At 33.9% G+C, this 27,875-nt stretch overlaps 1 protein-coding gene across 1 annotated transcript in view; it reads left to right on the forward strand.

Annotated features, from left to right (window-relative positions):
• The window catches only part of ACTR3 (actin related protein 3), a 50,223-nt gene extending 22,662 nt beyond the window's left edge, over positions 1–27,561 (forward strand). The window contains exons 2-12 of the mRNA XM_043894060.1: positions 2,112–2,167; positions 5,677–5,801; positions 11,408–11,518; positions 14,470–14,565; positions 15,992–16,099; positions 18,749–18,892; positions 20,515–20,688; positions 21,122–21,214; positions 21,364–21,489; positions 24,689–24,772; positions 26,337–27,561. Coding sequence (XP_043749995.1) covers positions 2,112–2,167; positions 5,677–5,801; positions 11,408–11,518; positions 14,470–14,565; positions 15,992–16,099; positions 18,749–18,892; positions 20,515–20,688; positions 21,122–21,214; positions 21,364–21,489; positions 24,689–24,772; positions 26,337–26,432 — 1,213 coding nt within the window. The 3' untranslated portion in view covers positions 26,433–27,561. The remainder of the gene's footprint in view (positions 1–2,111; positions 2,168–5,676; positions 5,802–11,407; positions 11,519–14,469; positions 14,566–15,991; positions 16,100–18,748; positions 18,893–20,514; positions 20,689–21,121; positions 21,215–21,363; positions 21,490–24,688; positions 24,773–26,336) is intronic.
• The last annotated feature ends 314 nt before the right edge of the window (positions 27,562–27,875 follow it).

A 27,875-nucleotide genomic window follows, 5' to 3' on the forward strand; every position in this document is an offset into this window, starting at 1 on the left:
AAAAGTGTCCAGCTGTCTCCTAAGTAGCCCCCAACATGCTGCTTGTGGAAGCTCCGCTTTTCTAGCCATCCTTGTTGTTATTTTGTTAATGTAAGACGTTGTTTAGTCTCTCTATCGCGTCCAACTCTTTTGGTGACTGTATGGACTGTAGCTGGCCAGGCTTCTCTGTGCATGGGATTTCCCAGGCAAGAATACTGGAGTGGGTTGCCATTTCCTTCTACAGCGGATCTTGCCGACCCCGGGATTGAACCTATGTCTCCTGCATTGGCAGGCGGATTCTTTACTGCTGAGCCACCAGTGAAGCCATTGTAAGACTGTAGGTTGACTCTATTATGGCAAACACTATAAAATTTATACTTTTTTTTGAATAGTAATGAATTCAAATGGTATGAAATACTATGTGATAAAAAAATCTTTTTTACCCTTGCCTGTTACTTAGTTCTGTTCTCTAGAGACAACCAAAATTATGAATTTCTTTATACTCTTCCAGAGATATTCTGTGCTTATACAGCCAAATATGTTTTACCTGTACCCTTTACTTTTTTACAAATGTCACATTGTTCGGTACCTTGATTTTGTTCAGTTAACAAAAGCATTTTGGAGATTGTTCCATATCTATACATAAAGAGCTTTTTCAATCACTTTTTTAATAGCTAACTAATATTCTGTCTTTTAAACATAGCATATTTAATTAGTTTCTCATTTGATGGCTCTTTATTTTCACTTTTGCTATTATAAGCAAGATGGTCATGAAACACCTTATTGTATGTTATTTTGTACATTGTGAATATCCCAAATAGGATCAGTTTCCAGAAGTGCAGTTTCTCATGAAAAGCTATGTGTACTCAGTTTCTCAGTTGTGTCCAACTCTTTGTGACCCCATAGACTCTAGCCCTCTAGACTCCTCTGTCCATGGCATTTTCCAGGCAAGAATACTGGAGTGGGTTGCCATTTCCTCCTCCAGGGGATCTTCCTGACCCACTCCTGCATTGGGAGGCAAATTCTTTACCACTGAGCCACCTGGGAAGAAACAGGGGACACAGAAAGACCCTAAAGCCCCATAGACTCCTTCTCAGTTTTAATGACTTGTAGCCAGGTAGCCAGTTGCCTAGCTTTATAAAAAGTAAGATTGTAGTTACTAGCTGCCAGCAGATACTGTTTTGATAATGTCCAGTGGCATTCAAGCCTGACGCATCTCAAAATTCAGCTTGTTAGCAATGCAAAGACTAGTCTGAAATTATACCCGTTGTGTCACCTCGTTATTTCCTTGGATGTCTGAACCATAGTTACTCTATTTTGACTTTTAATATTTTTCTTATTAGCCAAAGCAGATATCATCTTTAACAGTGTTAATGTTTCTCTGTGTATGAGAAGATGCAGGAATTGGGACTCATAAAATCTTTTCCTGACGATATCCAACTCTCTGAAGGCTTGTTCTGCCAGTTTTTCCAGAGCACAGAGTGCCTGATTCCTGATCTCCACTCTAATCTCCTTTCAGTGGTGTTGAAGGTCAGCAGCTGCAGTGGCCATGATTTAATCTTTGTAGAGGTAGATGGCAGTTGCCAGTTTCCAGTTGGCAGGGTCCCTTCGGGTCATAAATCTGACCATGGTTTGAGGGTGCCGTTTGGTCCTGTTGTGCTGAGACTGCTCATTCCCAGGTCTGGCAGGGATGTTGCTTATAGGCCACTCCGTGTGCTCTGCTGGACTAGGTCATAGAACAGTATCCGAAATTCTCTGAACCACCTGTATTACTGGCCTCTTGATCCAGGAAAATAGTCCCTCTTGTTGCTTCTTCCCGTATCTAGAGTTACACTGTTAAAATCATTGATCTCATATGGAACTATATATTATTTTATCAGAGGCTTAATCACCCATTTGGTGATACAAGAGACAGCAGTTTTGTAAAACAGTTGAAATACAAATAATAAATAAAAGCTATGGGTACTTAACAATTTCGAAAGTAGAAATGTTTAAATGAATTGAAGCTATGGGATTTTGTATAGTATTTACCCAGAATGGACTCTTACTTTATAACAAATAGAAATCTAAGAATTAATTCATAATTGCCAAGATATTAGTGAAATACTTATAAAATTCTTTTTGTTTTTCAGGTATACAAAACTAGGATATGCTGGAAATACGGAACCACAGTTTATCATCCCTTCCTGTAAGTATTTCTTTTAAGTCACAAATAAGCTGACTTAATATCTTTTTCTTGATAAAGTAAAAAAGAAAAACATAATCATTTCAACACTGTAAGATTTAGTCCTTTAGAAACATGATTTGCCAAGTTCTAAGTGTAGCCTCATTTCTGTACCTCTGAACGTTTATTTCAGATCTCTTTTTAGCTCTTCGTTTACTATATCTATGAAATACCTTTTTTTTTTTTTTTTTTTTTTAAAATATATGTTTATTTATTTATTTGACTGCATGAGGTCTTAGTTACAGCACATGGGATCTTGTTCCCTGACCAGGGTTTGAACTCGGGCCCCCTGCATTGGAAGCACAGAGTCTTAGCCACTGAACCACCAGGGAAGTCCCCTATGAAATACCTTTTTAAAGACAAAAATGAATGAGCTGGGAATCCGCTTTGAAGATATTGTTACTAATAATGTGTGTGTTACTGTTAAGTACAAAGACCATCCTTTGATTTGTGCTCATGATTTTTGCAGGGCTTGTGCTTGTTGACATCCTTAACAAAAGCCCATGCTTCAAAATAAGGATGGCATCTCATCTTTAGTGATGCAGACTTCAGCTGTTCTCTAATACTTTATAACCTTACTTAGGTTATTTTTGTTCTGTCTTATTTTTGTTAACTTCGCTTTAACTGACTGTCCAGTTTCAATAATTTATCTTTCAGATGTTTTTAAAAAATACTCTCTGACTTGGTTTGTTTGTGCTCTTATTTGTTAGCCTGGTCTATGTATCTGGTCCTTGATGGACATATTTTGGACATCTGACTTTTAGACAGTTCACCTTCTGCACATTATATAGTAGCATTTCTCACCTACCTGACCTACCACCAGGTTAAGGCTTTAGCATATCAGACAACAAACTTTTTAAGCCATTCCTTGGTGGTGCTAACTCGTAGGTGGTTTAATTTTGGAAGTATTTGTGTGACTGAATATTTTTGTGTATTCCTACTGATTTATGAAAATGAGAAGGAAATAGAAAGATAAACATGCAGAGAATAGTGAAAGCAGCTTAGGATTCAGAGTCTGTAATTTTGAGAGCAAGGTAGAAATCACTAGACTTGCCTGAACTACAGATCTCTGGACTCGACTGGGCACCCATCGGACATGAACGAGTAGTTTTGTTGTTTATGTATGGCAAGAACAAAGTTAAATGTGTGAAGATGTGTCAAAATTATCTCTAAAGGGGGAGCTATTATATATTTCTTTCATTCTCTAGAAACAGACCTGTTTGACTTTTGCACTTCTGATAAACTTTTGATATATTTCTCTAAGGATTGATTATCTGAATTTAGGCTGTGTTACCTAAATCTAATGCTTCAATACATGGAATGGCTTTTAGGTGACACTGATGAAATAACTTATCCATAGGAATATAGTGGTGTTGATTTGTAGTACTGTTGTTCTTAACCTTGATTCAAGCATATTTGTTATCTACATGGAAGGACAGGTTTGCTTTTTTTCATTTTCGTCCCAACTTTACATATCAATATATTGATAGTTTGTTTAAGATTTTGATGACAAATATTGGCTCTGTTGCTGACTAAAATAGAGTACTTTTGCAAACTAGTACTTGACGTTAGTTATGTTTGAGTTTAGTTTTATACCATGTGTATGCTTATATTAAGTTTCCCAAGGCTGCTAAGGCAAAGTACCAAAAACCAGGTGGCTTAAAACAACAGAAGCTTGTAGTACTGGCAGCAAGAAGTCCGAAATCAAGGTGTCAGTGGGGCCATGATCTTGCTGACAGCTCTAGGGGAGAAGTCTCCTTGGCTCTTAAAGCTTCTGGTGTCTCCTGACAGTCCTTGGCATTCCTTGGCTTGTATATGCATCACTCCAGTCACATAGCTAACCCTATGTGTCTTCACATTGTTTTTCTTCTGTACATGGATATGCCCAAATTTTGTATTTTTATAAGAACTCCAGTCATTGAATTGTAGCCCATCCTAATCTCATTTTAACTTGAAAGACCCTATTTCCAAATAAGGTCACATTCTGAGGTAGTAAGTATTAGGACCTAAATATATCTTTTTGGGGGCACACAACTCAACCCATAAGATGCTGATTTTGCAATTTCTTATTTTGTAATCTTTTATAAGGCATTGTGTTATGATTAAAACATTTATTTCAGGAGATTCCTGATGTGTTAACTCTGATTCTTGCAAAATTTATTTTTGCTTATATTCTTAAGTGCTGTATTAAGTCTTAGTTGAAAGCCTGTATAATTTTGATATTTTAAACCTTTGGTTCTCATCACCGTTGTATCCTTTCTCTATTTCATCTCTCTGCCAAAATTTGCAATTTTAGTTTTCATTGTCTTATGAGAGGTTGTACCATGTTAAAAATCCATTTGTGTATGAAAGAAAAGATTTTTGATTGTGGAGTTTTTTTTCACCCAACTAGTTTTAATGCTGCAGGTATAGTTTTATAATGAGCAGATATAATCATTGCCACTGGTGAACACAGATATTTGATCTGGAAAACCTGTGGATATGGTTCAAAATTATTTTCATAATCTTTGTCTTTTAGGAAGTTTGTAGTGACGCATCTGGATATCTGTGTGCATTTTGCTAGAGAAGCAGCATTTAGAAGTAGATTAGATTTAGAATTTCCTTCAGTATTTTCTACATACCTTATTAAGGATATAAATTGTTATTAACTGAAAGTGTAACTGTTTGAATGGCCCATCAGCTTATGTGCGTGCATGTTTTTGTTTTTTGTTTTAATTTTTGGCCACTCCTCATGTAGTATCTGACCAGGGGGTGCACCCATGCAGTAGAAGAGCTGAGTCTTAACCACAGGACCACCAGGAAAGTCTCCATGCAGATATTTTGAATGAAGAGCTGTTTAATTTGAAGGATTTAGACATTTACAACTTAGTTGAGAAATTAATAAGTTTTAGGTCTAAACTGTGTGCTAGTTTTTGAAATTATATAAGGAGATTGCTGGGGGTTTTACCTGAATGATTTGAAATTTCCCTTTTTATATGTGGATTAAAGTTTAACAGGTCCTTATGCCAGTGTTAAAACTAAGCTAGTTCATAGTGCAAACAGGATAGAAATATGAAAAAAGTTTAAAAAAAGTATTTCCCCATGCAATTTTCCTACTTTTATTACTGGTTTTCAATTTTTTGTTTCTGATTGTCCAGCAAACCTGTGTTGACTTGGTGGAATTACAGTGTTACTCAGATGAAAATAGAGCTTACATAGTTTTTAAAAACATAACTGAAACATTCCCACAGCAGTATTTCTCTTTTGGGGGCTTTTTATATTTGAGGCCTTGTTTCTGGGTAGAAGTTGAGATTTCATTATATTAAAGGAATTTTTTCATTTTTTAATTAATGAACTTTTTGCTTTAATTTAGCAGTTAAATATATTAGATCATATTCTATGTAATAATACTTTATTATGAAAAAATACAAGTGAAAAATTTGTCTCACTTGAAAAAAAGTTTTTGACATGCATAAATAACTTCTGTTTTAAAGGTATTGCTATTAAGGAGTCAGCAAAAGTGGGCGATCAAGCTCAAAGGAGGGTGATGAAAGGTGTTGATGACCTAGACTTCTTCATTGGTGATGAAGCAATAGAAAAACCTACATATGCAACAAAGGTATATTTTTATGATTTGTGTAATTATAAATAACATTTTATTTAAAAAAATTAGTTCGTTTAGTAATTTTGCCACTCAGTTACAGGATTAATACTCTCAGCCTCTTCACAGTAGAAATTTCTTCTTCCCTTGTGACTTGTTCCAACCTTGCTTTAACTGTATTATTCCCCCCCGCCCCAAGAGGAATATTTTAGCTCCTTCAAGTAACTGGTATTTACTTTTTCAGTCTCAGAATCATCAGTGTGATTGTCTTTCTCTTGCCTCCACATTATCACACCTGGAAATACTTCCCATCTTTATTCAAACCTCCACTATTTTTCTCCTGTTGAAGCCTGTGTCATCTGAAAGTGCACTCTTTTATCTTTTTCTCTTTCTTGTTTGTTCCCTACCCATCTTCCTCCTGCTCCTTATTTATTGAGATATAAATTGCATACTGTAAAATAGGTAAGGCTTAGTTATAGTTAAAAACAATTTTAGTGACTGTAATCATAAAAGTTCAGGATGGAGAACAAATCTAGTAACCCAGGTACCTTCCTTGTGTCTACTCTCAGAGTCACTATCCCCACCTGCACCAAAAGGTAGACACTATTCAAATTCACTTTGCCTGATTTGCACATTTCTTCCTTTATACGTCTGTTCTTCCCTTCTCATAATTTATTCATTAACAAAAAAACTACCATGAGACAAGTGCTCGGGCCTGGTGCACTGGGAAGACCCAGAGGAATCGGGTGGAGAAGGAGGCGGGAGGGGGGATCGGGATGGGGAATACATGTAAATCCATGGCTGATTCATGTCAATGTATGACAAAAACCACTACAATATTGTAGAGTAATTAGCCTCCAACTAATAAAAATAAATGGGAAAAAAAAAAAGAGAGAAGAAAAAAAAAAAAACTACCATGTATAAACAACTTTAAAGTGCTGAGATTAAATAAGAAAAATGACTTTCCTGACTTCAAGACTATTGTAATGGGGTGGAAAGAAAGGCTTTGAAGAAGTAATTTGAAGTGGTTTGTATTTATACAGATATTTGGTTATACAGATATTTTGTTCTTGGAGCTTATAAACAAGACAGAACTGGAGATAAATATTTGGAAGATATTAGGGACTTTTGGAAGGGATAAGATTCTCGAGGGGTAGGCCTAGCACAGAGCTTGGTCAATGCACCATTGAGATTTGGATGGAGGAGGAAAGCCTACAAAGGATTCTGAAAAGGCATAGTTAGACTGGGTAGACAGGAAGGAGCGATAACAGTGTGGAATGCTGCTATCAAGTGATCCAGAGCCCATACATTACTTGCTGTCTTTAGCTGCAAGGATATTATTTGTAACCTTAATAAGAATAGTTTTAGAAGAGTAATGAGCCTGGATTGAAAGTATAGGTTGGATTGTGAATGGTCAGCAAAGTAGGCCAGGAAAAATTAAAGGATTAATCCTGTGAGGTTTGGCTTTGATTGGGAAGGAGAAATAGATAAGTTGTGGGCATAAGATGGAAGAGACGTTTAAATGCTTAAATGCTAATGTGAGAGAATCATTAGAAAAAGACATCAAAGTTACAGGAAAGGCAGACTGTAATACAGGTCGATGACAAAGCTAGAGGGATGGAATCCAGAGCACAGATGATCTACTTCATACATGGAGGATCTCTTAAATTATAAAAAATTGAAAAAGAAAAAGAAGTAAGTGTGGAATCAGTTTTACAGATTTGGTGAGGAAAGTCAGTTTGGCTTCCTGACTGTTAGCTCCTGCTTTCCTTGTGAAACACATGATGACATTTTCTCTACTGCTCAGGAAATAGGGGGGGAAAGTGAAGTCTGAGTGATGGGGAGAATATTTAAAATCATCAATGTTGAGAGTAAAAATGAAGAGTGGGGAAACATCAGCTTGCCAAGTATATTTATGTCCATTTGGGAATAGTAGCTATGAATTCTTAGTTTTATCAGCCAGTTCTGTGTGATTTGTATGATCAGCATTCTGGATATAGGTTAAGTTTAGGGTAGGATCATGCCAAGTTGTGTTTTGGTAGATGGAATGACAAAAGGAAATATGAGCAGAGTAAAGGGGCTCAAAATCTAAACTGTGTGTTGTGAAGGGGGATGGGTTTTGGCTAGAGAAAAAGTATACTAGAGAGAGATGTAGTAAGGTGCTGGAGTATGCTAGAAGGATAAGAAGTTGTGATCAGAGAGGGGGTGTATTTGCATTTCAGAAATTTAGAGATGATAATGATACTAAGATCTAGACTGGCCAAAATGGAAAAGACACCTTCAGAGGTGGTGAAGTCGGTGAACTGAGAGGCCAGAGTTCCTCTGCATTGATTCTATTCTCTTAATACACTTTCAGGTCTACAAGATGCAACAGGCACACCCAAATGACAAAACTTCTTACATTCCTGCCTTCTTTCCTCAGCATTTTAGCTGTTGTTTTATTTTCCTCTTTGTTGTTTTAAAAGCAAACTTATTTTGATAAGCTCTTTGTTAAATCCAGTTATATCTTGGATATAATTGTCTTGGTCTTTCTTGATTTGTCTTTCTTTTTTTTTTTTCCCCATTTATTTTTATTAGTTGGAGGCTAATTACTTTACAGTATTGTAGTGGTTTTTGCCATACATTGACATGAATCAGCCATGGATTTACATGTATTCCCCATCCCGATCTCCCCCCCCACCTCCCTCCCCATCCCATCCCTCTGGGTCTTCCCAGTGCACCAGCCCTGAGCACTTGTCTCATGCATCCAACCTGGGCTGGTGATCTGTTTCACCCTTGATAGTATACTTGTTTCAATGCTGTTCTCTCTGAACATCCCACCTTCGCCTTCTCCCACAGAGTCTAAAAGTCTGTTCTGTACATCTTTCATAAGATTACTCTGCTGGCTCTCTTCCTAACATAGGCAATTTTTGTTATTTGTTACTGTTCATTTTTTCCCCTGTACTGTCACTGGTTCTTCTTCCTTTGCCTACTACTCAAATATCAGTATTTTCCAGGTACTGCCCTTGATTCTCTCTTATTTAAGACCTTTTGTAGATGATCTCATCCACACCTTCATCTGCAGGCACGGCCTAGATCTCTACCCAATTCCTTGACCTGATTTCCAGCTGCCTACTGTCACCTACCTAATCTCTGGCTTTTGAATTTAATATATTCAAAACAAAATTTTTTATATATACTCCACCCTTGCTTATTCCAAGATAAGGCAAAATACATTTTTGGTATCTTGGTTGATTATAGATCCTTTTCATCCTGATTTCATAGTTAGAAACCTGTTGATATCTTTGTGAGTTTTTTCTCACAGTGACAGAAACCTTCAGTCTGGCCTAACATCATTTACAGCACAACTGGGGCTCTTATTCTCTTTTGTTCTTTTAATATTCAGTTCAGCTTTCCCAGTGCTACTATGATTATCTTCTTAAAAATCAAAGCTATTTTTGTTTACCCTGATAGAAAATTTCTACTGATGTTCTATTTCTTATAGAGTAAAACACCAATACAAAGCAAGTAATAGTTTTTGAGAACCTGGTCCCCTTCATCTAGAAGCAGTCTACTTATCTACACCCCTTTCCCTAAAGGCACAGGTATTTTTCATTGATAACTGTTGTGTTTGTATATTATGCAGTGTTTGTACATATTTTTTGCTATTCTCTATTTACATTTTCTTCTACCTCCCACTCTGAAAACAAAATTAACAAGGTTGCTCCTTTAAGACCCAGCTTAGATACGACCTCCTCAGTCATAGAGAAGTAGGAGCCTTCATATTTTCTCTCTGAAGGCAAGTTGTTCATCTTGTCCTAGGTACTTTATTTCTTTAAAAGCTAATAGTGTATTGTTTGTGTCTGTTATATTTCTTTCATTAGATAGATTCTTATGACAGGATGTTCATGTCCTTAGCATTTGTGCCAATGATTCATAGTAGGTGCACAATAATAGATGATGAATAAATGAATATATATCATCTAGAACATTAAAATATGTAAACTTCCAGTAATGTTATAAAATGAATGATGTAATAAGTACATCTCTTTCCTTTCCTAAAGCAAAGTGAGGAGTTCAGTTCAGTTGCTCAGTCGTGTCTGGCTCTGCAACTCCATGGACTGCTGCACGCGAGGCCTCCCTGTCCATCACCAGCTCCCAGAGTTTACTCAAACTCACGACCATTGATTTGGTGATGCCATGCAACCATCTCATCCTCTGTCATCCCCTTCTCCTCCCACTTTCAATCTTTCCCAGTATCAGGGTCTTTTCCAATGAGACAGTGAGGAGTAGAAGTTATTTTTTAAGTGTAATGCTTTAAGAAGTATCTATTAGAAGGCTTTGGTGAAATGTGGTTATTAAAAATGAATAGATAAGAGGTTTAATGATGACTAAATGACAGTAGGATATTTTCTTCGTTAATAAATTGAGCCTTAGGTACTGAGTGTATATTTATACTATGCATGGAACTATATTTTAAAAAATGTTTTCTTTTATAAAATTTTGGAAGAGTTTTGCCTAAGCTTTTACTTTGCTTGTTTAAGGAATTCTTCATATATTCAGAATACTAATTTTTGCTTTAGATTTATCTGTTGTGAAACTGTTTTATTGCAGAGGTTCACAAACTTTCTTAGTGCCTTTAGTGTTTCAGTAAAAGTTTTGACAGTTTTTTGTCACTTAGAAGGATTTGTAACAGTCTGTTGAGTAGCAACTGTAGCTACTTGAAAAAAAAAATGACACTTCTTTGAAAGGAAAATATTTTTGTTTAATTATTAGTTAGTTACTATTAGGATGCATGTGCATATCAGGTAGGTCAGTTTCTCACACCTGGAATTAGATTTTGTATCACCATCCTCATTTCTTAATTTGCTTTTTTATATTTCTTATTTTATGGATTTTTGGGGGGAGAGAGATTTAATTTTTATCATAGCAACTGCTGGTAATCCAGTTTTTCAAAGAAGTGATGTTACTGACTGATGTTGAAACTGTACTGTTTTAAACTAGTAGATATGTAGTGTCAAACTGATTCTGAGTATCACCAAATTTCCCTGGAAAATTGAAAGTACTTGCGATGTCTTTTTGAATTTTCTGTAGTTCTGCCAGGTTGAGTTTTGAAACTGAGTCTATACAGATATGTATGACTTGTCTTACAAAATTTTGCTTGCTTGATTTACGATTATTGTTGCTATTTACTTACCAGCTGTTTTTTATATATTAGACACACAACAAATATTTGTGAGAGCTAATAAAGAGTAAGCAAGTTGTCATAACCTGTAATTTTCACAAGCTGAATTTTAATGGGGTATGTTTCTATTATATAATTTTCAAAAATCCAGAAAGATTTTTGAAATGCAATCTTTCATCTAGATTGAATAGTTTTTAATATTTTGACATATTTGCATTATTTTTTTTTAATAGAAACATCTGAAAATATGTAGAAATCATTTCCTTTATCTCTAGTTAAGTATGCATCTTCTAATGATCTGTGTGTCATTACACCTAAGAAATGCTTCCCTCTTCTAATATTTTTGGTATTACTATTATTAATATCAAATAATAATTAGATATTGTTTTATATTAATAAATATCAAAATTTTGATATTAATAAAGATTTAATTCCTGTTTTTTTTTTTTTGTTTTAATAGTGGCCAATCCGCCATGGTATAGTTGAAGATTGGGATTTGATGGAAAGGTTTATGGAGCAAGTGATCTTTAAATATTTAAGGGCAGAACCTGAAGATCATTATTTTCTTTTGGTAAGCACAATTTGTAATTTCAGTGAGGAAATTTTTGAAGAAGCTTAATGAGAATGTTTTCATTACATCTGTACTCAATAGGCTATAATTTATTTGTCATGTATCTAAAAACATTGTGATAAATCTGGATCATTTTTAGTATCTTTAACGTATATTTGAGGGGAAAAAGTTGGAAACATGGCACTTTTTTTTTTTATTAAACAGCGGGTATGATTTCATTTGTGATTCTTGCTAATAAAATATGTAATTTAATTTTTAAACTTTTTTATCAAAGCAATGCATGTTTATAACTTTAAAAATTTAAGTGCTATGGATTTAACTTTATAAAACAGCACTTTCCTTCCTCACCTCTCCCTACTCTTAAACCCTTGATCCCCCAGAGGCACACGCTTTAAAATTTTAGAGTTTTTCCTGATAGTTTTCTTATGTATTTCTTCTACTTTTTGTTTGTTATTTTAAATATTAGATACTATAATTTCCTACTAGGAAAGATGAGTATTTTGTTCTTTTCCTTTTGTCCCCCCTCCTTAACACAACATCCTTATCGTCTTCCTCTTTCTGTGATATAGTTATATCATAATTTTGGGTAAAATTAATATTTTTTATTATGGTGACTGTATACACATAAATATGTGAATATACATATACATAAAGTTCAAAGAACCTTGCATTGAGCACCTGCAGTCTAGACTCAGCAATCAATTTTACTGTAATTGTCTTAGAACATCTGTTTATTTGGTTATCTTTCTATTACTCCATCTTACTTTTTAAATCACTGCAAAGAGTTGCAGATTGAGTCATTTCGCCCCTAACTACTTTAGCATACATTCTCATCAACTAGGGGCTTCCCGTATGGCTCAGCTGGTAAAGAATCCGCCTGCAATGTGAAAGACCTGGGTTCAATCCCTGGGTTGGGAAGATCCCCTGGAGAAGGGAAAGGCTACCCACTCCAGTATTCTGGCCTGGAGAATTCCATGGACTGTACAGTCCATGGGGTTTCAAAGAGTCAGACACGACTGAGCGACTTACATGTCATCAACTAGAGTTTATTACTGTTTACATTTTTTTCTTTTATATAAAACTTACATTCTTTAAAATCACACATCTTAACCCTACCATTTTATTGGTTTGACCTGGCATTGGCAAACTTTGTCTAAAGGTAGATAGGAAAGATTTTTGGCTTTGTGAACCATGTGGTGTCTGTTGCATCTGCTTAGCTCTGCTGTTGTAGTAGGAAAGCCACCATACGCAGTACTTAAAGGAGTGGCTGTGGCTGTGTTCCAGTCAACTTATTTACAAAAAGAAGGGTAGCCTGGATTTGGCCTGCAGGATTAATGATGTCTTAATCCTTGCCCTTCTCTGGTTTTGACAGATGCATATGTCTGTGTAGCCCAAACCCTTATCAGAATACAGAACATTAATTACTGTTAAGCTGCAAATTATCTCGTGCCCTTTTCCACTTAATCCCTACCCCCATCTCTTGGAGGCAACCCTTGTTCCAATTTTTTTCCCCACACATAGACGTTTTCCTTATTTTTGAGTTTCATATAAATGGAATTGTATAAGATGTGCTCTTTGGTAAGACTTCACTCACCGTGATCTTGAAGCTCATGCGTGTTGTTGGATTTGCTGGGTCATACTCTGTTTTGTACTCACTGCCCATTTCCCTGTTGAAAATCACCTGGGCTGTTCCAAGTTTGTGATAGTTAGGAATATTTTGGATATTGTGAATGTTCTTATACAAGTCTTTTGTGAACATGTTTTTATTTCTCTTGTGTAAACACCTAGATAAGGAATTGTTGTGTCATAGGATAGCTGTATGATTGATTTTATAGGAAGGTTTCAGAACTTTTCCCAAACGACTGTACCTTTTTGCACACCCACCAACAATGTGTTATTGATCTGGCTACTCTGCGTTCTATCTAACATTTCATATGTGTCAGTCTTTTTAATTTTAGCCATTCTGGTGGGTGTGAGCTTTCTCATTTGGGTTTTCATTTGCATTTTTCTGGTGACTGATAACATTGAGTACTTTTTCATGTGCTTATTAGCTATTTGTATATTTTCCTTGTGAGATCTTCTGATTAAATTTTATTTTGTATAGAATTCTGTTTTTCTTGGAGTGAATAATTTAACTGCCTTGGTTTTTTCAGTTTGCTTAATTTTACACATAACTATTAGTAAATTATCTCCAAATTCTTGAACATAGTCCAGAGCCTTCCTAAATAAGTTTAAATACATCAAGTAGTTTAGAAGTTAAAGGTTTTATGAATGGAAAAAATCTAATCCCAGTTAATTGAAAAAAATTTCTATGGTGTCTTTTAAAATCTAGAACATGATTTTATTTGCAGTGAATTTAAGTTTTATCTGTCTTTCCTTTTGCAAGTTGTGCTCATTAAATTTAAGGAATTTTTCCTTAACTCCAGGTCAAAAAGATAATTCTGTATTTCTTAAGTTTAAGTTTTGCCTTTCAAGTTTAAGTATTTGAGATAACAAAAATAATTGAATAGTCAAATCGACTCATGAGAATATCTTATGTGGTTTCAAGCTTGGTGATATAAAACGATTTAGGTATTCCTGAGGCAAAGGTGAATCATGAAGTTCAGGATTTTGGGTGCTGTTCCTTAGGTCCTTTCTTGCCTCACTGGGATATGTTCTGACCCAGACTTATCCCATAGGTCTCTAAGTGATGTGGTGTATGCAGTCACATAACTTAAACTGAGGAGAACTGTGAAAATATCTCTATTTTATACTCTAGCAGTTACATGTATGTATAGATCTATTTGAATTCTCTAGTTTTTCATTAGCCTATGTGTCTTTGTACCTCTGAGTTTAATGACTTTTATATAAATATAGTGTTTGAAAAATACATTATTTCTCACTTACAAATTGTCTATAAAGTTATCACAGTAATCTGATAATGTCTATTTAAATGTTATTCAATTTCATAGACTGAACCTCCACTGAATACTCCAGAAAACAGGGAATATACTGCTGAAATAATGTTTGAGTCCTTCAATGTTCCTGGCTTGTACATTGCTGTACAGGTAAGCAAGTTTAGATGTCAAAATAAGCATGGCTCTTAAATTTTAAGCTGATTTAATTCAACCTTAAAATATTTGTGTATTTTTCTTAATTTCAAAACATATAGTTTTCTATTGAATTGATAATTTAGAAATCATTAGAGCAATGGAACTGTTTAGTGAGTAAAAGAGAAATGTAGAAGTAAATTGATGGTTTTTGGATAAATTAATAAGGCCTTTCGTAGAACAGAAATAAGGGAACTCATATTTATTCAGAGTTCATGTCAAAAGCTTTGTATACACATTTATTTACCCTTATAACATTCGTTGTGTCCTTCTTTGTAATCTGTTTTGAATTAGTTACCACTACATATGTTTGACCATTGTTGCCATCATGCCCCTCTGTATACTGTATATCATAAATCCCTATAATGTTTTGTCGAATTTAATTTGTGTGAAATTAAATCTGTATGGAACAGTGGAATACTTTCTCTCCCCTGTTAGGAACAGAGCTTACTTCTTACTTGTTTCTTAACCCTGTAGCAAATGTGATCCCTGGCATATCACAAATGCTTAACAAGTATATAAATTATTGTGTAGTTCTGTTAGCCCATAATGATTATGGTGTGATCCAGTGTTAAAGTAAGAGGATGGTCTAGTTACCTTTCTAGATTCCTTTCAGCTATTATATTGCAAGTAGATAAAGCCAGCTTAATACTGTTTTTAATTAATTATCTTGTTTGAGGCTTGGATTTGTATGAAATTTAGTTTTTTTAATTGAACTAGTTACATTAATTTCTTAATTTGTAAATGGAAAAACTTATACTTTATTGCTTATGCCAAGATTTTTTATAGAAAAACATTATTTCATCAACTTTGTTTTCCTAATTAAATCATAGTATTTGGAAGTGTGCAGTGGTCTTTTCTCTGCTCATATAGCTTGTTACATATTCCTGAATGCATGTTGCATTTAGAAAATTTGGAGCTAATCTTTTTTAAGAGTGACACTTGTATATAGCCATCTATGTATTAAATAACTCATGGTTGGTGTCTCTACCTTACTTGCACCTTTGTGTTTGTTATAGGCTAGGCCATATATATATACACAAAGTTTAAGTCCTGTACTGTATTATCTCATGTTAGTCTCCTATATGTTAGTACTGTAGTATCTCATGTTAGTCTTCCACTTTTTTTTTGGCTATAGGAGGAAAATGGCCCTCACTAAAATATGGAAAATTTATAAATATGCCCCTAAAAACTAATGTGAGCCTTTAAGTTGTCTTAATAATATGTAGGATATAAACAATTTTATTGTATAATGTAAGTTAATTCTGTGTATTTTCTTTCCAAAGATACTACGTTTACAATTGAATAAAGTTCTACAATAAAAAAATTTTTCTATTAACTGTTTATTTCATTTTCGTGCCTGCCATGTTTCTTTTTGTCCAAGGCCGTTCTTGCCTTAGCTGCATCTTGGACCTCCAGACAAGTAGGAGAACGGACGTTGACCGGTACGGTAATAGACAGTGGAGACGGTGTCACTCATGTCATCCCTGTGGTAAGGATATTTTACAATTACTGAACAAGATAGCAGTTAACATCTAGCAAGGTTAAATTATATGGATTAATGCCACCTTAAAAAAAAACTTGAAATATTATATTTATTTACTATAATTTGGTCATTGCTCAGCTATAGTAGTGTTTTGCTCACATTATTTGAATTTTGTGAACAAATTCCGTTTTTTTTTTCTTTTTTGCTGTAGGTTTGTACTATAGTTAAAAATAATTAGAAAATTATTAGAAGTTGTTTCCAATTTGTAGTTAGGAAATGATGAATTCTAGTATCTGGAATGGAAATGTGCCTTTCTTTTCTTAAACATGGAATTCAGTTTTCCAGTTTGGATGTATGTTAGCCAGTGAATGTGCTAAGTCACTCAGTCATGTCTGACTCTGCCACCCCACGGACTGTAGCCCGCCAGACTCCTCTGCCCATGGGATTCTCCAGGCAAGAATACTGGAGTGGGTTGCCATTTCCTACTCCACAGCCAGTGAATAGTTTTTCTTATTCTTCTTAATTAACAGATTTCATACTTGTGTTAGCGTTCTACTAAAGTGGCAGTTAGTTGAAAGCACATGACCATCAATGACTTTTGGGGAATTACATTTTTGAATTAAAAAGCTCAAGTTGTGGTTGTGCTTTGCATGGACTTAATCAAGCACATTAAGAAAATTGCATCAGATTGGATTATTTGTGAGAGAAGGCATTTTTCTGCCAAAGCCTTTCTACTACTAATTTTTAACGACAAATTAAATATTTTCATTGTGCCCAATAGATTCAGAGTTATTACTTGGATTCATACTGATCTCTATCGGCTTGGTATATATAGAAATATTTCTCTTTTAAAAATTTTTTATGTTACATTGACTATCATGTAAAGAATGAAATTGTTTTGAACTTTTATTTCTTCATTATTCTTATTCCTCATTTTAATGCACTGGGCAACCTCTGTTGACAATTACATCCTCAGAGTGATTATTAGGTTAGATGTAATAATTCACCCTCCTGATATCATAATAGTTTTAGCAATACTTGCCCTTTTTAAAAAAAAAAAAGAAACTTTTTTGAGATATAATTCACACGCCACACAATTCATTCATTTATAGTGTACAATGCAGTGTTTTTTGTATAAAGTGCATCATTACCAGTCAATTTTAAAACATTTTTATCAGTCTAAAAAGAAACCTTATATATCTTAGCATTTACTCTCCCCCCTTACCTTTAGCCCAGTCTACTTTTTCTGTCTCTATAGTTTTGCTTGTTCTCGATATTTCATATAAATGGAGTTCTACACTAGTACTTCACTTATTATTATTGCCAAATGATATCTTATTGTATGGCTATTCTACATTTTATTGTATTGCATTGGGGGATATTTTAATATCTTGGAAATTAGGGTGTATCTTATAATTTGATAGCTTTTTTTATAATTTAGTTGGCATATTTTTCTTAGTGCTACATATTCTTTTCCTTTTTTTTTTCCCAGAATGGGAACAATAATAGCAACCTGTTTAATAGAACTGTTTTGAGGATTAAATAATGGATACATGTATGCTGCTTAGAGATACATAAAGATTCTTAAATTGTTCATTTAAAATTCTCATTTTAACCTCAAGATCTACGTTGTAGATTATATTATCCTTTAAGGACCTCAGTTTACTTACTTATAAAATGCAAATGAGTTCCTTAACATCACCAAGTAGGTCATGGGGCTAGGATCTGAACTTGCTCTGCCTGACTGCAGTCTTTTCTTAATATCTACACAATTAAGCAATAATATCTTTATCCTTATAATTAATATTGGAGTAGGTAATTTGCAAAAAGAAGCTACCAACTTGGAACAGTTTTATGAAGCATATTAAGAATTGGGTATTCCTGTTATTTTTTCCTGCATTCTTTTGAATTAATGGGAATGTTTTTTATAATTTCATTTTATCTTTTTTACTGACTTAGCTATGCTGTGTATTGGTTTGTTATTGTCATTTGATTTTGGTGAGTTTTGCTGTATAGTTTATAGTAAACATCTCTAACTTACCATAATCTAATAATAATACTCTACCTTTTCATAAAATAACAGTGTTGTTAATGAAATCTAATTTTGTTAGGTTATTTTTATCTGCTTCTGAGTTGTAGAAATTTATGAATTCATTCTGCAAAATTAAATTATTTGGAATTATGATGGTGCATGGACTATCTCAGGCTTAAGTTGGTACCTACTTCACTAGAAAAATGATAGAAAATATGTGTTAATGATCAAATTTCCTACAACGCAATTTAAATTTCTTGCTGAAATTATAGAAAATTTAAACAGTAAATTCCTATTTGAAGTCTGTTATCTAAAACCTTTAATGCTTCTGAAATTCACTATTTCTTTGTTGTTGAATCATTTCAGTCTTTGTTATAAACTCTTACCAGTGGGATAATAAATCTAACTTGCTGGCCATTCTTATTCATGGTGTCTGTACAGTATTGTAAATTCTGTGGTAAGTTAGCTATGAATACAGTTGAGGAATAAAGACTAGAAGCATTTTCTTGGAATGAAGCAATACTTAAGGATACAAACTCAGTAATCTGAGAAATTGATCTTTAGTGATTAGTTTAGGTGATTCTTGAAAACATTGAAAATAACTTGACACTTTTCCCCTCCAGGCTGAAGGGTATGTGATTGGCAGCTGTATTAAGCACATTCCAATCGCAGGACGAGATATCACGTATTTTATTCAGCAGTTGTTGCGAGACCGAGAAGTAGGAATTCCTCCAGAACAATCCTTGGAAACTGCTAAGGCAGTGAAGGTAAAAAATTATGCTGAGAACATAATTCAGTTAGAAATGAAAGTCATGTTTATAATATTAACTGGAAAAATTCTTAAGTCAAGAACAGTAGTTTAACAAAAGCTTTTGTTACCAGTTACAAACCACTATTCTTAATTTATATTTTTTTCTCTGTATTTCTTATAGGAGATTTTGGGGTCTTAGCAACTTGTTGCTTGCTCTCACCACATTTCACATTTGAGAAGACTAACATATAAGGACATTGATACAAACTGACTTCAACATACTTACTGTCTTTAGTAAAATAAATGTAGCATGCCTTGGAGGTACTGTGGGTTCTGTTCTGGCCCACTGTGGGAAAGCGAGTATCACAAAAAAGCAGATCGCACAAATTTTTTGGTTTCCCACTGCATTTAAAGGTTATATTTACACTACAGTCTATTAAGTGGCAATAGCATTATGTCTGTACAATGTATGTACTTTAATTTGGAACCCCATACTTGAATTAAAAAATATTTATTGCTAAAGCATGCTGTCATCTGATAATGCAGATGCCAAATATCTTCAGTTTGTAAAAAATAGATTATTGGCGAAGCACAGTAAAATGGGGTATGTCTGTGATTAGTTCACTTCAGAGTCCTCACATCTCAATTTTCACTGATTTCTTTATTTCTGATTCTAACAGTTAATCAGTTACAACAAAATTTTTGGTGTCATTGATTCATTGGGCTGTAGAATAGTTGCAGTGGTTGGTTCAAATGATATGGCAGATAGAAGAAAAATGTGAAGGCTGTGTAAGGTATTTTAATAATTTGTATGCTACACTAGGGCTTATGCAAAATACCAAAATATTTAGCATTGCTTTTTAAAACTTATCATTTGTCAACATATCTAAAAAATTTCATTTATGTTTTAAATACGTAAAAGCAAAACTTCCCAGGTAAAAATAGTTCCATTGATTTGACAGTCTTTGCATGATTATAGTGTTTTCCTTGCTTATCAGAGGTTAGGAATGAAAGTGAATTTACCACTTCCTACATAGTAAAGGAATTCGTTAATGGTTGCCAAAAGTCACCTCAGAAATTTTATTTACTGAAGCATAGTTGCTCTATAATATATATGTTACAGGTGTACAGCATAGTGAGGCATAGCTTTTAAAGATCATACTTCATTTAAAATACTGGCTATATTCCCTATGTTGTACAATATATCCTTGAAGTTTATTTTATACCTAATAATTTGTACCTCTTACTCTATTATAAATTTGTGTGGTTATGTCAGGTATTTATTTTGCAATTCTTTGTGTATTTTGTTTTCTCTTTTCTTAAATATAAAGTCCTTTGAGTATTGAAACAGTATAAAATTTTGTATGACATTAATGAGTGCTTTCATGAAGTAGCACTGAAATATTAGAAATTGACTCTTTGTTAAGTCTTATTCTATTTGTATGTGAAGCCCAGGAGATGAGCTGTTTATTTGTACTATACATATGATAACATCCTAACATAAAATTTTCTTCATCTTAATTTCTGAATTTTATTTTCTTAAGGTGTTTTTCATTTGATTTTAGTTTACTGAAAATAAATACCATTCTGTTTTGCTTTTCCTAAAACAATGGAGAAAAATTACTTTTTGTTTTCTAGGAGCGCTATAGTTATGTCTGCCCAGACTTAGTAAAAGAATTTAACAAGTATGATACAGATGGATCAAAGTGGATTAAACAGTATACTGGAATCAATGCTATCTCAAAGAAAGAGTTTTCCATTGATGTTGGATATGAGAGATTCTTGGGACCTGAAATTTTTTTTCATCCAGAGGTAAGTTTTTTTTTTAAAGATAGATTTGTTTTGAATTATTCTGCAGAAAATACCAGTCAATAGTATCAGAGTTAATCTCAGGAACTTTCTTTTGAATGCTAAAGTGCTATAGTGAGTAATCTTTACATCAGTGTATATTCTCATCCGCATTGTAAAGTGCTCCCATTTATATAGATTTTTGCCGGGTCATAGTATATGTTTGGCTTTACATTTTTGCTAATCTGATGGTTATGAGATGGTATATGTATGTAATCATTATTTTAATTTTATTTCTTTTGAAATCTCTGATTTCAGTGTCTTTGAGGCAGAGACCAGAATTTATTATTTCTAGAAGTCCTTTTATTTTTGAACTGAAAAGTTTCTTAATTTTTAATTGTGATATTTAAATCAGTAGTGGTCTAATCTCTATCATGTGTCCAACTTAACTTTTCAGTTTGCTAACCCAGACTTTACCCAGCCTATCTCAGAAGTTGTAGATGAAGTAATTCAGAATTGTCCTATTGATGTCAGACGTCCTCTCTACAAGGTCAGTGTTTATAGCAAAGTTGTTATTGTAAGTGACACTTTTAAAAAACGTGTTTATTTTCTCTCTGTTGGTGAATGTAGATTTAAAAACACGTCTAAACTTCTCTTTATGTAAAAGTTCTGTTTATTTATTTTTCTCCACTAATACAGAATATTGTCCTCTCCGGAGGTTCAACCATGTTCAGGGACTTTGGACGTCGCTTGCAAAGAGATTTGAAAAGAACTGTAGATGCCAGACTGAAATTAAGTGAGGAATTGAGTGGTGGTAGATTGAAGGTAGGTTTTCTCAATTATTGGTAGAAAGGTTGAGGGTGCCTTGATTATCATATTGGAAATGTAGAATGTCTGCCAGCTTTCTTTGGAAGGTAAGAGGAGCCTGAGGTATCTAATGAAAAGTGGTTAATTTTATAGATTAATATCCATGATATTCTTGGTCATTCCATCCCTCTAGGATATTACCTATATTTCTGGAAAATACGACAACCCAATGCAGTATTGTTGCCTGGAGAATTCCATGGACAGAGGAGCCTGGTGGGCTACTGTCATGGGGTTGCAGAGTCAGCCATGACTGAGTGATTAGCACTTTCACTTTCATAGCTATGAGAGAGATTTTTTTAATGTTTATCTCACAGATAATTTACATATAGTAGTTTGTTGCATATTCCAGGAATAATATTCTTTATGAGTCTACAAAATATTAAATACCTTTTATAGCAGGACAACAAAGCAGAGTTGAAAGAGAGAGACTGTTGTGTGATTTCACCTGTTTTCACACACTGACTGTCCTCTCCCATAGCAGCCTCATAGCGTGAAATCAGATTGTTGGTACAGCAAAATAACCTTTCAATTTCTGTCCTGTAATTTTGGGTTTGCTGTCAAAAAAAAAAATCAAAATTAACTTCAAATTCTCAGATGACTTCTTTATATATATATATATTTGTAAATATTTATATATTTATATATTTCCAGTAAATTTTGTTTCATTTTCATTATATGTGGGATATTGAAGCAAAACTTTGATTCAGAGGCTATATTACTAAGTAAAACGCATTTACGCAACTTGGAAAATTTCCAAGAATGAGGGCTTCATCCGAGACTACCAGTTACCCAGAATTACTTGAAAGTGGTAAATACAACACCCTGTGGTTTACTGCTGTTTGAAGAATTGCATGATAGCCGACTACTTTCAGCCCCTAAATTTTGATTATCTTTAAACTATCCCTTGGAGTGTACAGTAAAAAGTAGTTGTTTGGTTTGTAATGACTCATTGCAGCTAAATAAAAATGTTTAAAATATTTTAAGTTTCTTACACATTTCTAAGAACTGAGAGATTTTTTTTTTCTCTCAGTGTTGTCAGCACTATGCTAACATATCTAATAATACAGGAAAAATCCTACATACTGGAGTACTCCACCTCCTTCCCTTTTATTTTTACTCAGTAGTTATTTTTATGGATCTTTATAACATCTTTATATATCTGTATTTAAATCTGGCCTTTTTTCCTGTCAATCCGATTTTAAAGGACAGTCAAATAGTTTTTTTTTTAGTAACAAAAAGCCGTATCTTTTTGTGACATATAAATTAAAAAAATTTTTATTCCAAAATAATTTCATACTTTGACGCGGTTGGCAAATTCTAGTAGAATTCCTATATATTCTTCTCCTAGACTTCCAAATTTTAGCATTTTATATTTGCTTTATTTTTCTATTTTTATAAATATATGTATGTATACAAATAGACACATGTATCTTCCTGAACTATTTGAGAGTGACTTGCAAATACAGCCTATTACCCCTAAATTTTAGTGTGTATTTCCTAAAAACAGGCCATTACAATTATCAAAATCAAAACATATATATATATATATTTTTTTTTTATGGTCTAGGATTCAGTCCAGGATCATATGTTTGAATTTGGTTTCATTTCCCTCTTATCTGGAAAAAGTACTCATTTTTTTTGTCTTTTATAAATTTAATATTTTTGAAGACTACAGGCAATTTATTTTGCAGACTGTTTGTCAGTTTGGATTTGTCTGATATTTTCTTAAGATTAGGTTCAGATAATGTATTTTTGACGGTAATAGTTCAGTAGTGATGTTGTATTCTTTTTACTGCATTGTATTGCCAGACGCATGATTTGTTTTTATATGTTAACTTTGATCACCTGGTTAAGTGTGTCAGGTGTCTCTATTATAAAGTTACTGTTTTTTCCTTTATATTTAATAAGAATCTTATAGGATGATACTTTCAGATTAGGTATAACTGCCTTGTTTTTCATCAAAGTCTCAGCCACTGATTTTAACATCTTATTTAGTTATTGCTGTGGTAGTTGCCAAATGGTATTTTGCAAATTCCATTATTTATTCTGTGTTTCATAGTCTCATTTTACTGTAAGAAAGAGTATGTCCTTCCCCCTTATTCATTCATTAATATCCCTGAACTCCTGATTTCTCAGTTATTCTGTAGGCTGTATCATTAATACTGTTATTAAGTTTGATGCTTAAACTTTCTCATATTTGACTAGTAAGAATCCTTCAGAGGTGGCTTTTATTCCTTTTGTTGTGGCCACAGTATTCTGCAGGTACATCCTCACTTTCTGAAATAGCAAGATATTGCAGGTTCATCTTGTACTTGCTCTTCTCCAGTCTTGAAATCAGCCATTTTATTTCAAGGTATCCTTGTTCCTTTTAGTGGAGAATCCTATATACATAAAATAGACAAGCAGCAAGGATTTTACTATATAGCACAGGGAACTGTATTCAGTATCTTACAGTAACTAATGGAAAATAATCTGAAATCTATCTGTGTACCTATATAGATATGAATTACTTTGCTGTACACCCCAAAACTAACACAATATTATAAACCAACTGTACTTCAATTAAAAGAAACCAAGATTTGGACACTAGATATATATTCAATTGTCACTGAGGGGGTCAATGCATCTAGGCCTTGTTGGCAGTCAGATGTGGGTGTGGGTGTGTGTGTAAATGTAGTTCTCTGTAGAAACTAAAAACTACAGATTCATACAGATAATAGAAGTTCCAGAATACTGTAAGGTTCATTCTTATACCTTCCCATATTTGTAATGCTCTTCTGTGAAACCAGCCTTATGTTCGTTTGCTCAATCCTGGAATACATATATAGTAGTTTCAGAATTATTGATCCATGTCACTGTGAGAAATAGACCAACTAATGAAAGTTCAGTGTTTGCTTAGTTTTTAGCTTAAGCCTGAGGGTGTAGTCCTAATACTGTGTTCATGGGTTACCTGGATTAGTTCTTTTCCCATACTTCAGGTGGTTATATTTTTAAAAATTATAAAATTAGCTTAATTTGTTTCTGTTACATTGTTTTGCTCTGTGTACACCCCCACCTCCACATCTTTTTTTATTTGAGTATGTACAACTAAGGTTAAATACTACAGGGATTGTTATATGAGTTTACCACTGAACTGATCTTACTGTATCTTTTATAGCCAAAACCTATTGATGTACAAGTCATTACACACCACATGCAACGATATGCAGTTTGGTTTGGAGGATCTATGCTGGCTTCCACAGTAAGTGAGATGAAGCTTACTTTAAAATTTGACTTTTTTGTTTTAAAGATAAAATAATTTATCAACTTAAACAATTTAGAGGAACAAGAGAAATTTCTTAAATTTTTATATAATATTGCACAGGGAGGTTTTAAAATTGAACACAAATACAGTATTTTTGAAAAGTGGAACTCATTTGGACTTAACTGGTTTTTTTGTTTTGTTTTTTGTTCTTGCTGGACCTTTTGTGAGTGAGCACTTCTTTTAAACATTTATTTAATGTATTTTTTTGGCTGTGCTGAGTCTTCATTGCTGCACGTGGGCTTTCTCTAGTTTCAGCAGCTGGGGGCTGTTCTTCATTGCAGTGCGCAGGTTTCTCCTTGTGGTAGCTTCTTGTTGCAGAGCACAGGCTCTAGGGTGCCAGGACTTCAGTAGTTGCAGCTCATGGGGCCCAGAGCACAGGTGCATGGGCTTAGTTGCCCTGTGGCATGTGGAATCTTCCCGGATCAGGGATAAAACCCATGTCCCCTACTTGGGCAGGCATATTCTTCATCATTGGATCATCAGGGAAGTCCTAGAGTGAGGATTTAAAGCTTATCTGTGGGGAGAACCTTTAGCTCTGTGGTGATACAGGTATCAGAAGGCCATTGTTTTTCCTGTGCAAATATTTTAAAATATTAAGAGTTGCCACATAGGAAGTATGATGTTCTAAACTGAGTCAAGGGAATTAATATACCTCTCCCAAACCAAAACATCTTAAAGTCCCTTTAAAAGATACTTTAATTTTAACATCCTTAGCCTAGTAAATAGTGGTGCTCTACCCTGTAGTGCCTGGAGAAGGAAATGGCAACCCGCTTCAGTATTCTTGCTCGGCAAATCCATGGACGGAGGAGCCTGGCGGGCTGCAGTCCATGATGTCGCAAAGAGTTGTACATGACTGAGCGACTTCACTTTTTTAGCTTTATCCTGTAGTAGACAGTAGCAAATAAAATGTAAGAACTTTTATTTGAATTATTGAAAACTATACAACCTTGGATTTCAATAAAAGCATTTAAAAATAAGAGGTAAAAGTTCTTTTCTTCCTTAATTTGAATTGTCTTCAGTTGTGCTATCTCTATCACCTAGTTGAGTGTGTAACTTTCCCCTTGGAGAAATGAGGTAATAGACTATGGAATAGTCTGTCTATACCAGACCTTCAGTGAGGAAAGCAAGTTTTTGGAACATGACCTGGAATATGTCACCTGTAACTTACATGAATGCTGCTGCTTTTCTTGATTCAATGTACAGTGTGAGAAAGCCACAACAGAATAGTTTGGGCATTTGAGATTCCTCAAAATTGAAAAATTCCAGGAGAAACAGATGTTGAGGAGGGGGATTAGAGAGACTTTTGTCAAATATTCCTTTTCAGTTTTGGTTATAGACTTGGAGCTGATTTTGGGTCACAGTTGTTAGAATTTCAAAGCTTTGTTCAACTACCATGAATGGACTGATAAACGTTTTAGATTTAACATATCTATCTTAAAATTAAAGCATGTTGAAAAGTGGTACAGTTTTGACCTTTCCAAAAATCTGTTTTTATTTTCAGCCTGAGTTCTACCAAGTATGCCACACCAAAAAGGATTATGAAGAAATTGGACCTAGCATTTGTCGTCACAATCCAGTGTTTGGAGTCATGTCGTAAAATTGGCTTCATAGTTTTTGGGGTTAGGGAGGTGGGGAAGAAATAGTCTTTCTGATTACCTGTTTTGTCTGGATGGCTGGTTTTAAACCTGACTTGAAATAATAAGACCAAACATTAATTATACAGGAATATTTTAATAAGTATATCAACATGCGAATGTAGAGGAGAGCCAAAATGATTAAGTGTTTTTCTTTAGATTGAATATTTGAATCTTACGTGTATCAAAAAGAAGTGGGTTTTAGTTCTTTCTGTGCCCTGGTATTTTGTATATTATTGAATTATCCAAGATTTGATGGGATTTATCAGTATGTAGATAGCTCTATAATGCTTGAATTGTACACTTTGAAGTGTGTGCAATGCAAGAGCTTGTTTATATTTCATACTTTTTATACTTTGAGGAAAAAAAGTCAAAGAAAAACTAGTATTTGAGGGTAAAAAAAAGTGACCAAGTAAAGGATAAATACAAAAGTAGCCCGTGAGACTTGGCGCACACACACTCATGGGATCCCAGTTATTGTGAAGTGCTCCCATCCTCCTGTGCCCCCAGTGGTTTTCTCTGCAAGCGCTTTTGGAGCTAAGAAGCTAGTGTCCTGGATTAACTGACGCCTGCTACTGCTTTCTGATTGCTCGCATCCTGTTTTCTTGCTTTAAAGGAAAAGTAAAGACAAGACTGTTGGACCAGAATTGCAGTTCTCTAGTGTCATTTCTTATTAAAAAATGAATAATTTGATTACCCAAATTGGTATATTTAAAGCCTAACACCATTCTAATAAAGGCACAAATTTCTTTTTAATACTTGTTTCAAGCTCTTTAATCTTTATAAGTTAACTAATAAATCTATTTTCTTCAAACCTCTGCAATAGTTCTTTAAAATCTCAACAGTTGGTTAGTAAGCTGACTTTTTTATGTGCTCTAAACAAATAATTGTGAACTTTTAATATGTTGAGTGCTTTCATTTTGATAACTGGATCTCCATTTGATATTTTCATTTGTATAACTCATTTGCAGTCCAAAAATTTTTTTAGTGCCAGTCCCTGACATATCATGGAAAGTTAATTTTCATTACATTTTAAAATATCTGGATCATGAAGAACAAGTGATGAAAATAAATTAAAACTGAATTACCTTTTCTAATGTTTTTTTTTTTTAAGAAGCAGTGTCGTTCCACTTTGTGTTTATATATTTATGTGCTTTTTATTTCTGTTGAAATAATAGAATTCATTGAAATCTCTATATATATGGTAGAAAATTTCTTGTGAGCTTGAAATTTTGCCAGTTATTTATAGAAGACTAAAATGAGAGATGTTTTTATAGGCTTTTAGAACTTAAGCAGTAATACCAGTGAACACTTGAACTTCATTATCCATGAAAATAACACACAGGATTAATGTTAATATATACTTCTGTCCAAAAATTAAACAATTAAAGTGTTTTTGTCTTTGA

Source organism: Cervus elaphus, chromosome 33, assembly GCF_910594005.1.
Source record: "Cervus elaphus chromosome 33, mCerEla1.1, whole genome shotgun sequence".
NCBI classification, from domain to species: domain Eukaryota; kingdom Metazoa; phylum Chordata; class Mammalia; order Artiodactyla; family Cervidae; genus Cervus; species Cervus elaphus.